The sequence below is a fragment of the Mastomys coucha genome, unplaced genomic scaffold (assembly GCF_008632895.1).
Source record: "Mastomys coucha isolate ucsf_1 unplaced genomic scaffold, UCSF_Mcou_1 pScaffold2, whole genome shotgun sequence".
Classification (NCBI taxonomy): Eukaryota; Metazoa; Chordata; class Mammalia; order Rodentia; family Muridae; genus Mastomys; species Mastomys coucha.
This window is the reverse complement of record NW_022196902.1, coordinates 23,289,620-23,303,430: the sequence shown is the minus strand read 5'-3', so window position 1 is coordinate 23,303,430 and position 13,811 is coordinate 23,289,620. Positions and strand designations below refer to the sequence as shown.

The following is a 13,811-nucleotide window of genomic DNA, read 5'->3' as shown; positions in this document are numbered from 1 at the left end:
TCTTTTTCTTTAGGAAAGGCTAGTAGAAAAAACCAGAAATGGCGTGGACCAGATGAAAACATCAGGGCAAATCTTCGTCAGTATGGCTTAGAGAAATTTTATCTTGATGTGTTGGTTTCAGATGCATCTAAGCCTTCCTGGAGAAAGGGGACATATTTTGATGCAATCATCACAGATCGTGAGTTTGTTTTCATACACAGTAGGAGTGGGGCTAGTTTTCTGAATTACTGGTTGAATACAACATATATTAGCACACTCTAAGATATCCACTTGTTCTAGGATTCTTCCAACTCTTAACTCCCTCACATAAAAACAATGCAAAGTTATGACTAAGCAGCAGGTTGCTAATTTAAGTACTTAAGGATTTGTGGTTTCATTTTAGCAAATATATTTATTCCCCCTCTAATTATAGCTGTACATGATTTGTCATCAGTTTTCTCTTGCTTTTTTTTTTTTTGAAGCATGTATTTTTATATTGACTGTGGTTATTCATTACTATGGCAACTAGATCTAGAGTGGTGTTTATAGTTACTGTGTCAACCTCAAGGGGTTTCAGCAGACTCACAGTTCTCCATAGGTAAAAGCCTTTATAGCATCTGGCTCCACTGGCATCTCCTTTCTAGACTTAGAGAAATGTGGGGCTGTACAAGCTGCTGGTCTTGTAAATCAACTCATTTTGGAACACTACATGAAGACTTAGGGTCTGTGCCTTTAGAAAATTGAGTGTTTGAGGCAGCCTGTCTAAACAGATGTACCTTTTCTATAGCATTGGTAAGTCTGTAAAGAGTGCAAAGTTAAGACCTTTATCTGAACCAGCTTTTGTTCTTTGATGGCTTAGAGCATTTTAAATCTAACAAAAGATTGTTGTGATGGCATTAAAATGTTGTTGTGAATGTGCATTATGAAACTTGGGTGAACTTTCATTATTTACTATTCTTTCTTTCACTGTGATATTTTCCTTCTGTACTTCAGTGCATATTTTCTGAGAACACAGTATCTTAGCCACGGAATAAGCAATCAGTTAATCAGTTTTAGTAAATTGATATAACAATTTAATCTACTAGTCAATTTTATTAGGTGAACCACTATATCATAGGTTTTTTTTCCTTGAGTATAGGGTCCGCTTCAGAGGCAGGCACAGCAGTTAGTAATTTGGGGCTCGCTTACTGAAAATGTGTGCATAGCCTTACACTGTTGTCCTTCCCTGAGCATTTTATGTTAACTATTTTGGAGCAGAATAATGCATAGGTGGTGTTTTTGCTTCCTTAGTGTCTTAGTTTGGGTTTCTATTGCTTTGACAAACTCCATGACCAAAAAGTGAGTTGCGGAAGAAAGGAAGTATTGGGCTTACACTACTAGATCTTAGTCATTTATTGGAGGAAGCCAGAACAGGAACCCAAGCAGGACAGGAACCTGGAAGCAGGAACTGATGCAGGAGGGGTGCTGCTTACTGGCTTGCACCCATGGCTTGCTCAGCCTGATTTGTTATAGAGTCCGGGACTACCAGCCAGGTGGCATAGCACCACCTACACTGGGCTGTGCTTTCCCCACTGAGCACTCAGTGTCATGCCTTACAGCTGGGTCTCATGGGGCTATGTCCCCAGCTGAGGCTCCTTTCTTTTGATGACTCACTTGTGTCAAGGTGACAAACAAAGCCAGCTAGTGCTCCTGGCTATCACTTTCGTTGCACCATGTGCGTCTGTTCCTTGCAAATGTCTGGTTGACTTGGCTATGACGTTGTTTTGCTTTGTTTTGTTTTCTGCCTAGCTCCATATGGTATCAGAGAATCTACAAGAAGATCAGGTTCGCAGAAGGAAATACCAAAGGGAATAGAAAAATGGTAAATGAAGTTCAACAAGCTATTACTTTGAAGCAATTGTTGATTTTTTTTTATAATTATTGTGAGCAGTATTATACTTCTAACTTACTTTTAAATATTTGTTTTTCGTTAGTCCAGAAAGCCACGTTCCTGTCTCCTTGAATTATCACCTGAGTGACATGTTTTTTGACCTGTTAAATTTTGCAGCAGAGACCCTTGTACTGGGTGGAAGACTAGTCTATTGGCTACCAGTATATACACCAGAGTATGTACTCTTTATTTTTTTAATGTCATTTTCTACAGTATTTTTTTGTTTTAAGGATTCTGTTTCCTCATCTCTAATTTTGCTGATATTTTCATATTTAATATTTATCAATAGCCTTGTTCTACTTATATATAAGTAGTTCCCTTCCACTTGATGGATATTTTAATGTAGTCAGTAAATTTATGGGAAAGAACATCTTTTTGTCCTTTTCTAGGAAATAAGAAAGAATAATTCCTTAAACAGTTCAGTGTTCAGAAAATTCAGTCTGTTTTCCAGGTGGCAAGTGAAATATATAACATTTAGAAAGAACTTAAAAGTTTTACAGGAGGGAGAGTACTGAGAAGTGATCCATGAAGAACCTAGAGGCTCACGTGTATGATTAGCCGTGCTTTTAGAAACCTCTTGGACATCATTTGCAGTCATGCGTTTCCCACTCTACACCTCTCTGCTCTGGTTTGTCATATTTCCACAAAGCTGTGGAGCCGTCGCACTCTGAACACAAGCACTCCACAGTAAACGTTGTCATTTACTCCCGAAGAAACCCCCAAGTGGAGCCACCCCTCCTCCTGCCTTTGCAAACACTGATCTAAATCTGTGTGGTTTGCCTGTTTGGGCTGATTTCAGTTTTAAATAGTGACTTAAGTTACAGGCAAACAGTAATAAAATCAGAATTGGGTATTGATATAATTGTCTAAGCAAAGTACAAATTTAACAGTTGGCAAACAGTCCACTATATGGAATAGGCTATTTCATACTCACTGAAGATGTCTTTAAGCTGCTGTTCAATTTTTCAGTGTGTTCTTTTGGACATATGTTTTCCATTGATTTGATCATTCATATGTAGAGTTAGTCCTCTATACCTGTGGCTTCTATATCTGGATTCAGCCAATCTTCAATGAGAAATGGAATTTGGGGTATAATATTTTTACACATACTAAACTCAGGACTTTTCATTCTTACCATTTCCACAGTAGTGCAGTATGGCAAGTACCATTTATATTTGTGCTAGGTATTCTGAGTAATCTAAAGATAATTTAAAGAGACAGGAGATTATACATAGATTCTACAAATGTCTCCTGTCTTACATGACTTACATGGATTACTGTATGGGGTAGGAAGTGTCCTACAACCAGTCCGTAGATACAGAGGACTGACTGTAGGAGGATAGTAAGAAAGTAGGTTTCTCAGTAATGTTGGGAGTCCAAAAAAACCCTCCAATATCTTTATAAGCTGTCAAACAAATCCTGTGGTTTGTGCCTACCATGCCCCACTCAAAAAAGAAAGCTAGCTACTGACAACTTTGTTTGAGCAATATTAGCATTATTTATATCATTTAATATTACTTATAATTCTTTTTTACAGGTGAATTTGATTTACATTTTTTATTTTCTAGCTATATAAAAGGCTTAAGTATAAGAAATTTTTATTTGTGCATATTCAAATGCCTTTCCTTTTTTTGTTTTTGTTTTTTTGTTTGTTTGTTTGATTGGTTTTTGGTTTTTGTTTTTTGTTTTTTGTTTTCAAGATAGGGTTTCTCTGTCCTGGAACTCACTCTATAGACCAGGCTGGCCTCAAACTCAGAAATCCTCCTGCCTCTGCCTCCCAAGTGCTGGGATTAAAGGTGTGTGCCACCACTGCCCAGCTCAAATGTCTTTTCAAAACATCAGTGTACATAGAAGGTTTCTTTAAAGGGTTGGAATTTGAGGCCAACTTACACCACATAGTGAAAAGTAGGGTCCTAACTAAAAATAAGTGTATATTCTTAAGCATGACACTGTTTTAGAGACCTATGGGTTATACTGTGTATAAGCTTAAGTTCAAGGCCATATTTTCTCTCTGTTTCTCTCTTTAAATTTAGTCTCAGTCATGATGTAAAATGTATTTCTTCATGTCATAAATATTCCTATGAAGATTGTAAATTTGATATGGACTCGCTTTATAAAAATTTCTGTCTGTAGAGTAAATGCTAAAGGCTTTTTAGATGAGGAAAAACCAAAATTATCACAAGTTCCCTAAGGAATAGCCAAGAGTGACTTCAAGAAAATTCCTTCCTCTGATAATGGGGTAAAATGTAGCTTGTGTGCTGCTTGGTGAGTGAGTGGTGAAGGTTTTGAGCATGTGATTGTGATAGTGAGGAGGAGGTTGTTGAAGGTCAGAGAGACATGGAAAAGTCCCCAAGAGTGGTGGTCAGGGTGATGCTGACACATTAGAGCAGCTAAGCCGGTTCAGGATCCTTAGCCATTCCCTTTCCCATTTTGAGTCTGAGGTTTAAGATAGTCCATGTCATAAATGTGTGCAGAGACAATTGAGAACGGCATGAAGGTTTGCAAAGGAAAACTAAGGCCTGCTGTCAGTGCTCTCAGGCTCTCCCTGCCACTCTTCTCTCTGCTCCGCCGTGTCCCACAGTTACCTTGTGCTGGGTATCGTGTGCTAGGCTCTATTAGTGCGTGCATTGTCCTGCCATGTAGGGATTGGTCATCTCTGCTCATGTCCTAGAGCTGTTGCTTCCACTCAGGGTGGCCTCAGTATCGCTGCCTAGTGACTGTGACCTGGGCACTAATATACCCTGAATTATTTTATAAATAACTTTAGACTTATTTACACATCTTATAGATGCCATTATTTTTTTTTCTTGACTGTAAGGGGCTGGCTGTGACCTGCACTTCTGTCTAACCAGCTTTTGTGGACCTTTTAGGGCATAATCATCATTTTGCAGTTTTGTGGTTTGTTTGCTATTCCTTATCAAAATGTACATATGTATCTTTCCTTCTCTCCTCCCAGTTCCCTCCCTCTGTTTCCCTATTACTGTCTCTTCCTGCCCGTCTCCGTATTCTTCCCTTCCAGGGGTAACTTCTGAGCTACATTTCTTGGTGCTGGTACTTATAAAATATTTGTCAGGTACAAGCAGACTGCTTGCTGATTGTACAGCACCACGCTTGATCTCCACACTGCCTGTTGGATTGCTCCTAACCAGCAGCTTCCTGTTTTCAGATACACTGAGGAGATGGTGCCTTGGCACCCTTGCCTGAGACTCATCAGCAACTGTGAACAAAAGCTTTCCAATCACACAGCAAGGCGCTTGATCACGATGGAAAAGGTGAAGGAATTTGAGGTAAGTTTTTAGTATAAATTCTGGAAGAGTCAAAAATCCAGATCTTTCTAAATAGCTTTCCTGGAGTATTTGGAGATGTTAGTCTTGACTGTGATTGTATAGCACAGTAGGTAAGTTTAGGAAGACACCGATGTTGAACTTTGCGCACTTGGCTCTGGCTGTGGTAGCGATAGGAGAGTGCTTGGTTGGCTTGAAGAGCAGAAGAAACTCACCCCCACCTTGGGCTTCCTTAGATTCCTGTTGCACAAACAGAACTTCTTGACTGCAGACCTGAATGTTTGTACTTACTATTACAAAATTGTATATGTCCACACATAAACATATCATAGCACATGTGGAGGTCACATGACACCTGAGGGACTTGGTTCTCTTCTTCTACCATGTTGATTCCGGGGATTATACTCAAGTCATCAGGTGAGGTAGCAAGCATCTTTATCCACTGAGCCACCTCACCAGCTGATTGGCAGATTTTAGTCAGGACAGTGATTCTCTATGTAAGGAAGAAGATAAAATTTCCTCACCTGTTACTTTATATCAGTAATCCTATTCATCTATTCTTGTGTTCTCATTCCTCTCTCTCTTTCTCTCTCTTTCTTTCTCTCTCTCTTTCTCTCTTTCTCTCTCTCTCTCTCTCTCTCTCTCTCTCACACACACACACACACATACACACTACATATAAATTTGAGAAGGAAAAGTTTTAGTAACATTTGTTACTTTCTCTCCAAATTAGAAGTGATGTGAGTAGTACCTCATTTAACGAGGCTGCAGTGACTCATCAGGATGGCCTCTCTGTTGTCCTGTCTGGACTGACAGGCTCTCAAATGCACTGGCTGTTTGGGCCAGCCCTGTCTGTATAGGGCATGCAGAACAGCGTGATTGTGTTTGAAAATTTTGTAAAGCTCATCTCCAGTCTCTACTTGATTAATTATCATCTAATTTATATATTCTAGGTCTTTCACAGTGGTGACTTAATCTGTACACTGCCCTTGTATCTGTTACTTTCCATCCTTCATCCCTTCCCCATTTGTAATTGATCTTTAATTTAGAGTCTGACTGGCTCTAAATTAATTATTTACGCTGGCATATTTGGTTTACGCCAACAGATCTGAATCTCTCTCCATATCTTAATCACATCTTCTAAATAGATTTTTCTAAAATACTACATTTTGCTACTTTATGCAAGTGTTTTAGTTAATTGTTTTTATTATTAGATAATGTTTATAACATTTTCATATGGTATAAATTATCCTCAAAACTCAGGCTCCAGTATCAAGACTTTTCAGGAAACTAAGCTATTCATCTACATAAGTAGTTGATGGCTATCTACTAGATGTGTGGGTATTTACATTACAGTGTATATGTACATGTGATCTGATGAGAATACATGGCTGTAGTAGTTTAGAAAAACCAACGAGCTGCTCATAATCCAGCCTCATCTTCCTAAGTGCATATTCAGATGATAGAATCTGTGGGTTGGACATGATTTTCATTGTGTTCCAAACATTTATGTACTTACATTTATCAAGGTATATCAGTACTAAACAATTATTTTATAGTAACAGCTTGTGTTTCTTCAAATAATAATATACGTTTTGTACTGGATAATTTGCCAGTACTTTGTGGAAATCAAATCCTTTCCCAAATATGATTATTTACCATTAGGTGTTTAGAATATTGAGAAATTCCTGGAGTGCTTTCTGTATTTATTGGCACAATGACAACCTCAAAAAAAATGTCAGTTTTGAATCCAGCAGAACCCTGCTACCTTACTGTCTCTTGGGGTTGATTAATCAGTACTGGCTCCTCTGACTCTAAACTATGTGTCTGATGGTGCTAATGTGTTTGATACTTCCCTTGTAGAATTGCTTCCATGTACCTCCTAAACTTTCTATTTCCCAAGAGTTCCTGTACTATTCTTGGGGCTGTTTATTCTAGGTAGAAATATTGTGGTAATTATATAATCTAGTAAATCAAGTTAGCATTTCATTTTTTTTTTCCCCCTGAGACAGGGTTTCTCTGTATAGTCCTGGCTATCCTAGAACTCACTCTGTAGACCAGGCTGGCCTCGAACTCAGAAATCCACCTGCCTCTGCCTCCCAAGTGCTGGGATTAAAGGCATGCGCCACCACCACCCAGCTTCCCAAGTTAGCATTTCTTTAGCATATATCTTTTTTTTTAAAAAGATTTATTTTACTTATTTTATGTGTATGAGTACACTGTAGCTGTACAGATGCCCGTGAGCTAGTGTGTGTGTGTGTGTGTGTGTGTGTGTGTGTGTGTGTGTGTGTGTGTGTGTGTGTGGCTTCTGGGAACTGAACTCAGGACTTCTGCCGGCCCTGTTACTCCAGCCCGCTCGCTCTGCCCCACTTGCCTGCTCACTCCGCCCTGTTCACTCTGGAGTAATTCATTGTAGCTGTCTTCAGATGCACCAGAAAAGGGCGTCAGATCTCATTATGGGTGGTTGTGAGCCACCGTGTGGTTGCTGGCATCCAAACTCAGGACCTTCGGAAGAGCAGTCAGTGCTCTTACCCATTGAGCCATCTCGCCAGCCCAACATATATCTTGAATGCTTCAGAAGACAAGATAAAGTGAGTTTTTTTTTTTTTTTCCTGAGACAGGGTTTCTCTGTGTATCCCTGGCTGTCCTGGAACTCACTCTGTAGGCCAGGCTGGCCTCGAACTCAGAAATCCACCTGTCTCTGCCTCCCAAGTGCTAGGATTAAAGGCATGTGTCACCACTGCCCGGCCTAAAGTGAGCGAGGTATTAAGATAGAGCACTCATTGCTCTTCCAGAGGTCTTGAGTTCAGTTGCCAGCAACCACATGGTGGCTCACAGCCATCTGTAATAGGGTCTGGTGCCCTCTTCTGGTATGTCTGAAGAGAGCAGTGGTAGTGTACTCATATGTGTAAAATAAATAAATAAATCTTAAAAAAAAAAAAAACAGATTTGAGAACTAACTAGCCAGCTCAGTGGATAAGGGCACTTGCCACAAAGTGTGATACCTGAGTCTACATTGAATGTACATGGAACATGGAAGTGCCCTCTGACTTGTGTCACAGGTACCCACTCCCAGTGAGCTAAGTAAATAATTCGACTTTTAAAACACAAATCTAAAGAAAGATGTACGTTGGAAATAGAAAATGATCACAGCTCAACTTTACAGACTCAGTCTGCTTTGTAAGGACTTCACTCTCGGTTCATTTGGTACAAGACAGAACACCGGAAAATCGCCAGCAGTGCTTAGAAGCAAGCAGGGAATTGAAATTTCAGAAATGCCTCCTATTTGTTGAGGTGGAAAGTGCGAAGGTTAGCTCTGCTGAGAGAGTTCTTCCTTGCTTGAGTGTCGACCTCTCAGCTGTGGCTCGCACAGCCTTTCTTGGTCAGCCTGGGTTGTCACTTCCTCATTTTCCTATGATGCCAGTTACACTGATTAAGATGCCACCATTATGATCTCTTTTACCCTTAATTACTGCCTCCGAGGCCCTGCTGCTTGCTGTACTATTAATATTGAAGTAGGGCTGATTTAAGCATTAGTGAGGAGATACAAGCTATTCCCTAATGCTAACAGTTATCAACTTAGTAGAACACAAGAGGCTGGTTGCTCAGAGCAGCTCTCCCTCTTGCAGTCAGTGCCGTCTCATGTGTATAGATGCTTTCTTCTGCTATGCTAAGGTAAGTAAGCTGTGGATCATTCAATAGTAGTTCTACAACTTCTACAAACTATAGAATTTAATACGATGACTTGAGTTAGTAATGGTATTAATACCATAGTTCTAATTTTTGTTAGTGAAAATCAAAGTATATCACATTAGTTTTTTTTATGATATCGTCTACATATATAGCATTTCTTTGTACATAAATTGTGTTCCAAAGAATTACCCAGACATGGAGAAGATTTTTATCCATTTCTATTTTTATAGAAATGAAAACAAATAATAAACTAGCATTGTGTGCACTAATTCATATGTGCTTTGTCCTGAGCTTAGTTTAAGAAAATTTACTACGTTTCTTCCAAATGTATGTTTCTGTAAGCAAATTTATTTCAAAGTCAAGAGGAAAATGGGTTTTGAATGTTCTTGTTGTATATTAAAATTATAAATAAGCTCACTCTCCTATAAAAACAGTGCTAGTTCTAGCCTGGCTTCCTGCTTTCATTTTACTGTTGTTCTTGTTTGAAACTGGTGCAGGCTTGTGCATTGAGACTGGGTCTTATTGTATATCCCCGAGTGTGCTGGAACTCACATGTTGATGAGTCTGGCCTCCAACTCTGAGCCCTGTCTGCCTCTGCCTCCCAGTGCTGCCCCACCACACCTGGCTGAAATTGAATTTTTTTTTTTTTTTAAATAAGAAAAAGCGTCCTACTGGTCACATTGGTATTGTCTGGGCTCATGTTTGTTAAGTCTTTCCTAGTGAGGGATTTGCTGTTACTGTCTTGTTAATGTGATAGTCTGCTGTTTGTTTTTAGTTCACTGTTTCCCTTCTTTCTCGTGTTTCCTTCTGGGGAAAGGTTGTGATTACATCAGGATCACAGCCCTTTATAGAATAGGTGGACGTAGAACTGTTAAACACTTCTCACATGTCTCACAAACGGTTCTCAGGCTGGCTCAATGCTGCTGACTTCAGCAGAGGAAGAATATTGATATTGGCTTTTGTATTTCCTACACTGTGATCCGTGCTTGCCTTGTCACTTGTTAGGTGTAACTTCACTTCAAGTTGGTCTTTCTCCATCCATTGTTCCGGGGTTCTGTTGTTAAAGGTTCACTTGTTAAATGGTTCCCCCACCATTTAAAATGTAGGAAATAAGTTAGAAAGATTGTCTAAGGAACGTGAATGTTGTGTTTGTACATTCTTAGCTATAGTTTTAGTCTCCTTCATTTCTTGTACTTGGTGAAGTTGTTCTTGATAACCATGGCAATGTTATGAAGATGCCTGGTAAGAAGACATTTTTTTGTTGTAAGTATCTGATGTGTTTATAAAAAGATAAACAGAGGGGAGGATATGTTCTATGGAGTTGTGGTGAGGTATGGGGAAAGGGGGTGCCTCCGTGGGCCCATGTCAAGGCATCCCTTCCCCCTGAGGGACCAGCCACACAGTATAGTAGTATAGAATAGTTTATTCAGGGCATATGGAGGAGAGTTAAGAGGGTAGTAGAGGCAGAGAGAGAGAGTAGAGAAGTAGAGGAGTAGAGGCTGGCCATGAGCATAAGGAGTGAGGGGGAAGGGAATGGGGAGAGAAGAGGGAAGGGAAGCAGGAAAAGACCAAGGGAGGAGCCAGAAGCGGGCAAGCAGCCCCTCTTATAGTGGGTCAGGCCTACCCCGCTATCGCAGGTAACTGCTGCAGAGCTTAGACAGAGTACGAAGAGTATCCTTCACTGATTTATTCTAGAGGCTAAGGGAATAAAGTACCAGGTTTTGTCAGTGCTTATTTATAGACATTTTTATCTACTTGAGTTTATTTCCCCATTTCAGAGATGAGAGGCCTTCCTTCCTTCAGCCCACTGATGACTAAATAGTGAATGACAGAGTTGAAAACAAAGCTTGTCTTTGTCCTTGAAATTTGACCTTTCCTACATCACATCGCCCAGTGTTCCTCCTTTTAGAATGTCTTGAGATGAAAGATCTGGGTCTGTTGGTTAGTGACAGGATGCTTACCTATCAGTGTCAGACCTGGGGCTAATTCCCACTACCATAAAAAAATAAAAGCAAATGTTCTGAAGCATAGAATTTTTAGCTTCTGTTAAACACACTCTTTGCTTTACCCTGTTGTTTTTAGCCAGTGTGTTCAGGGTGCCATGACATAGTACAATACATTTTGCTAGGGTTAAGGGTTAACTTTCTTATTATTATTGACACATTGTTAATGCCATTGTGAATAATTGTGGTAACTCTATGAAACATTTTTCTTATGTAAAATGTATTGAATAAAAATACTGATCTCCAAAACATAAAAGGATTCTAATCTTTAGACATCTCTAGATTAGAATAGATTCTATACAATGGTTATGTGTTCAGTGCTAGCTACCTAAAAGTGGTATGCTCTCAGTGACTTCTGCTAGAATCTCTGGGGTCCAAATGAAATATGTTGAGTAGCTACTTAATAGATTTTTCTTTTACTTTTATTTTTGTTCATGTATATGTGCGTGTGTATCTGTTTGTATGCCATGTATGTACAGGTGGCCATGGGCAGTAGAAGGCATCAGATCCCTGTGAGCTGGAGTTACCGGCAGTAGTGGGCTACCCAAAGTGGGTGCTGGGAACCAAATTCTAGTCCTCAGCAAGAGTAATATGCTGGTCTTAAGCAGAGGGGATGCGTCTCTCTAGACCCTTAAGATTGGTGTCCTCTACAATAAATACTTGTTTAAATGTAAATTCTACATCATCATTATCATCATCATCATATAAATACTACACCATCCTCATTATCATCATATAAATACTACATCATCATCATCACCACCACCACCACCATTATGTACTTTGTTTGTCTTGTGGCTTACTTGTAGATTTTAACTCATTTACTGTTTAATAAAATTGAGTAGAATTACACTATATAAGAACACAGTAATTGAACATAAACCCAATCTAGAACTAATTGTCTAATGTTCATTACTATTAAGTATGATACATGAGGGAAAAAAAGATAACCTTTCAGATATTCTGCATGAGAAGTCAGAATGTTTATATAATATAAATCTTGTTTTGGCTTAAAGTTCTTGAAGTTTCAAGAGGCAGATGGGGATATAGTGAGGCGGCATATCATGCTATTTGAATTCGGCTCTAAAACAATTTGATTTTGTTGCTCAAGTTACTTTTTCTTCGTTTAAATCTTAGAGGGTTGTCATTTTTACTTTCATCTCTCTTCAGTTAAGTGATTTTGCCAAGCAAACTGAGAATCCCAAGAAAAAGTGAGCCAGCTCTTCACAACTCCAGCAAGGGTGGCCATTTGAGGTGTGTGGATCTTGCAACACAGGCTGATAGATGTGAAGGCACGCCTCTCAGGAAAGTCCGAGCGGCCATGGGTTCGAGCTCTAATACCCAGGTTTTAGAGCAGCAACGGAACTGGCTCGGGGGTGGGGGTGGGGAGCTCAGTGCCTGGTTTTTTTTTTTTTTTTTTTGAGGGAAGTGGGACTCAGGGTAGTGTCCTCAGGAGCTTCATTTCCAACTCTTGTGTGAGTGATAGGATTTTTACTTTGTGGCTTTTTTCTTTGCTCTCATGGCTATTTAACATTATCTTTCTATGTGTTTCCTATTAAAATCTGAATTTGCATCCTCTTGCCACTTAATGACTCCTAGAATTCAGTGCTGAAATTTTATGTATATTTTTCCTCAGCAAATAAGTGTACAGTTTAATGGATACCTGTGAAGTGCATATCTTTGTAAGCACTGTAAGGTCTGTTCTGACCTGTGCAGTAGCCATTTCTTATTCTCATTCGAATTTACCCCTTAGCAAAACCAGCAAAACACATATACATCTTTACTAATTCTTTACATGGATTGTGGAAATTTTATAAAGTTACGCAGGATCAACATTATTTCAGAATTAAAGTGGAAGTGTTTATGTGTATACAGGTACATGCTTTTGTATGTTATTCATCCCTTGCTCTTTAAGAAGATAAGATTCTTGATTCTTGCTAGTTACAACTAAATATAAAATGGTGTTCAATTAATTGTTGTTTAACTTTTGTCTGTTGACAATTCTAATATTTGACAGTTTTCGTTGATAGAGATATAAACTTTAGTGAATACACATAGGAAGCAAGCAGTCATACTTCTGCATGGTCAAGCTGAGCATGGCTGTTCACAATGCTTATTTACACTAAAAAGGCATTATGTTCTGAGTGTTCAATGCCCAAAGTTCATTGATTAATGATCCGCCATTTTGAGACTCTAGATAAAATTGTAATATATTTTCATAGACTTTAGGTGGCTTAATATTTTGAAATTTAATTTTATGAGGAACTGAAAAAATGCAGATACAAAACACAAGGATAAAGATTTCCACCTTTACTGTGTTCCCATTAAGAATAACACTACAGCCAGGCAGTGGTAGTGCAGAACTTTAATCCCAGCACTTGAGAGGCAGAGGCAGGGGGATTTCTGAGTTCGAGGCCAGCCTGGTCTACAGAGTGAGTTTCAGGACAGCCAGGGCTATACAGAGAAACCCTGTCTCAACTCCCCTCCCCCCTGAAAAAAGACCTAACACTACAGATTTAATGGTACTGGATACCAGACTTTTGAAGTGCTTGTCCTTGGTTTGGAAATGGCCTAATGCTGTTTATAGTTGTGTAACTTTAGCACAAGTAGTTTCTATGGCTACTGTCCAGTACCAGATGTAGAATGGTGGAAAGCTTTGATAAGGAGAACAGGATTTTTAAACAAAAGCCGGACATGGGTAATTACCCTGGAGCTGAACCGAGGCCCATTCTGTTCAGTGCTAGCTGTCACTCAACGTTTCAGATTCCTCTGCCTGTTGCCTCTTCTTCCACCCTCACACTCGCTAAGGATCTGTATCCACACTGACTCACCAGCCACACTAAGGATCTGTATCCACACTGACTTACCAGCCACACTAAGGGTCTGTATCCACACTTGACTCTCAGCAGCCACACTAAGGAT

General features: G+C 39.4%; 1 protein-coding gene across 5 annotated transcripts in view; it reads left to right on the top strand.

Annotated features, from left to right (window-relative positions):
- Positions 1 to 13,811, top strand: part of Trmt11 (tRNA methyltransferase 11 homolog) — a 59,599-nt gene that overhangs the window by 38,380 nt on the left and 7,408 nt on the right. For 4 of the 5 annotated variants that reach the window (XM_031380706.1, XM_031380709.1, XM_031380708.1 and 1 more), the window contains 4 exons: positions 14 to 178; positions 1,768 to 1,840; positions 1,953 to 2,084; positions 5,076 to 5,196. In XM_031380706.1, the coding sequence (XP_031236566.1) occupies positions 14 to 178; positions 1,768 to 1,840; positions 1,953 to 2,084; positions 5,076 to 5,196 (491 nt within the window). The remainder of the gene's footprint in view (positions 1 to 13; positions 179 to 1,767; positions 1,841 to 1,952; positions 2,085 to 5,075; positions 5,197 to 13,811) is intronic. The other variant, XM_031380707.1, reaches the window with a different exon arrangement.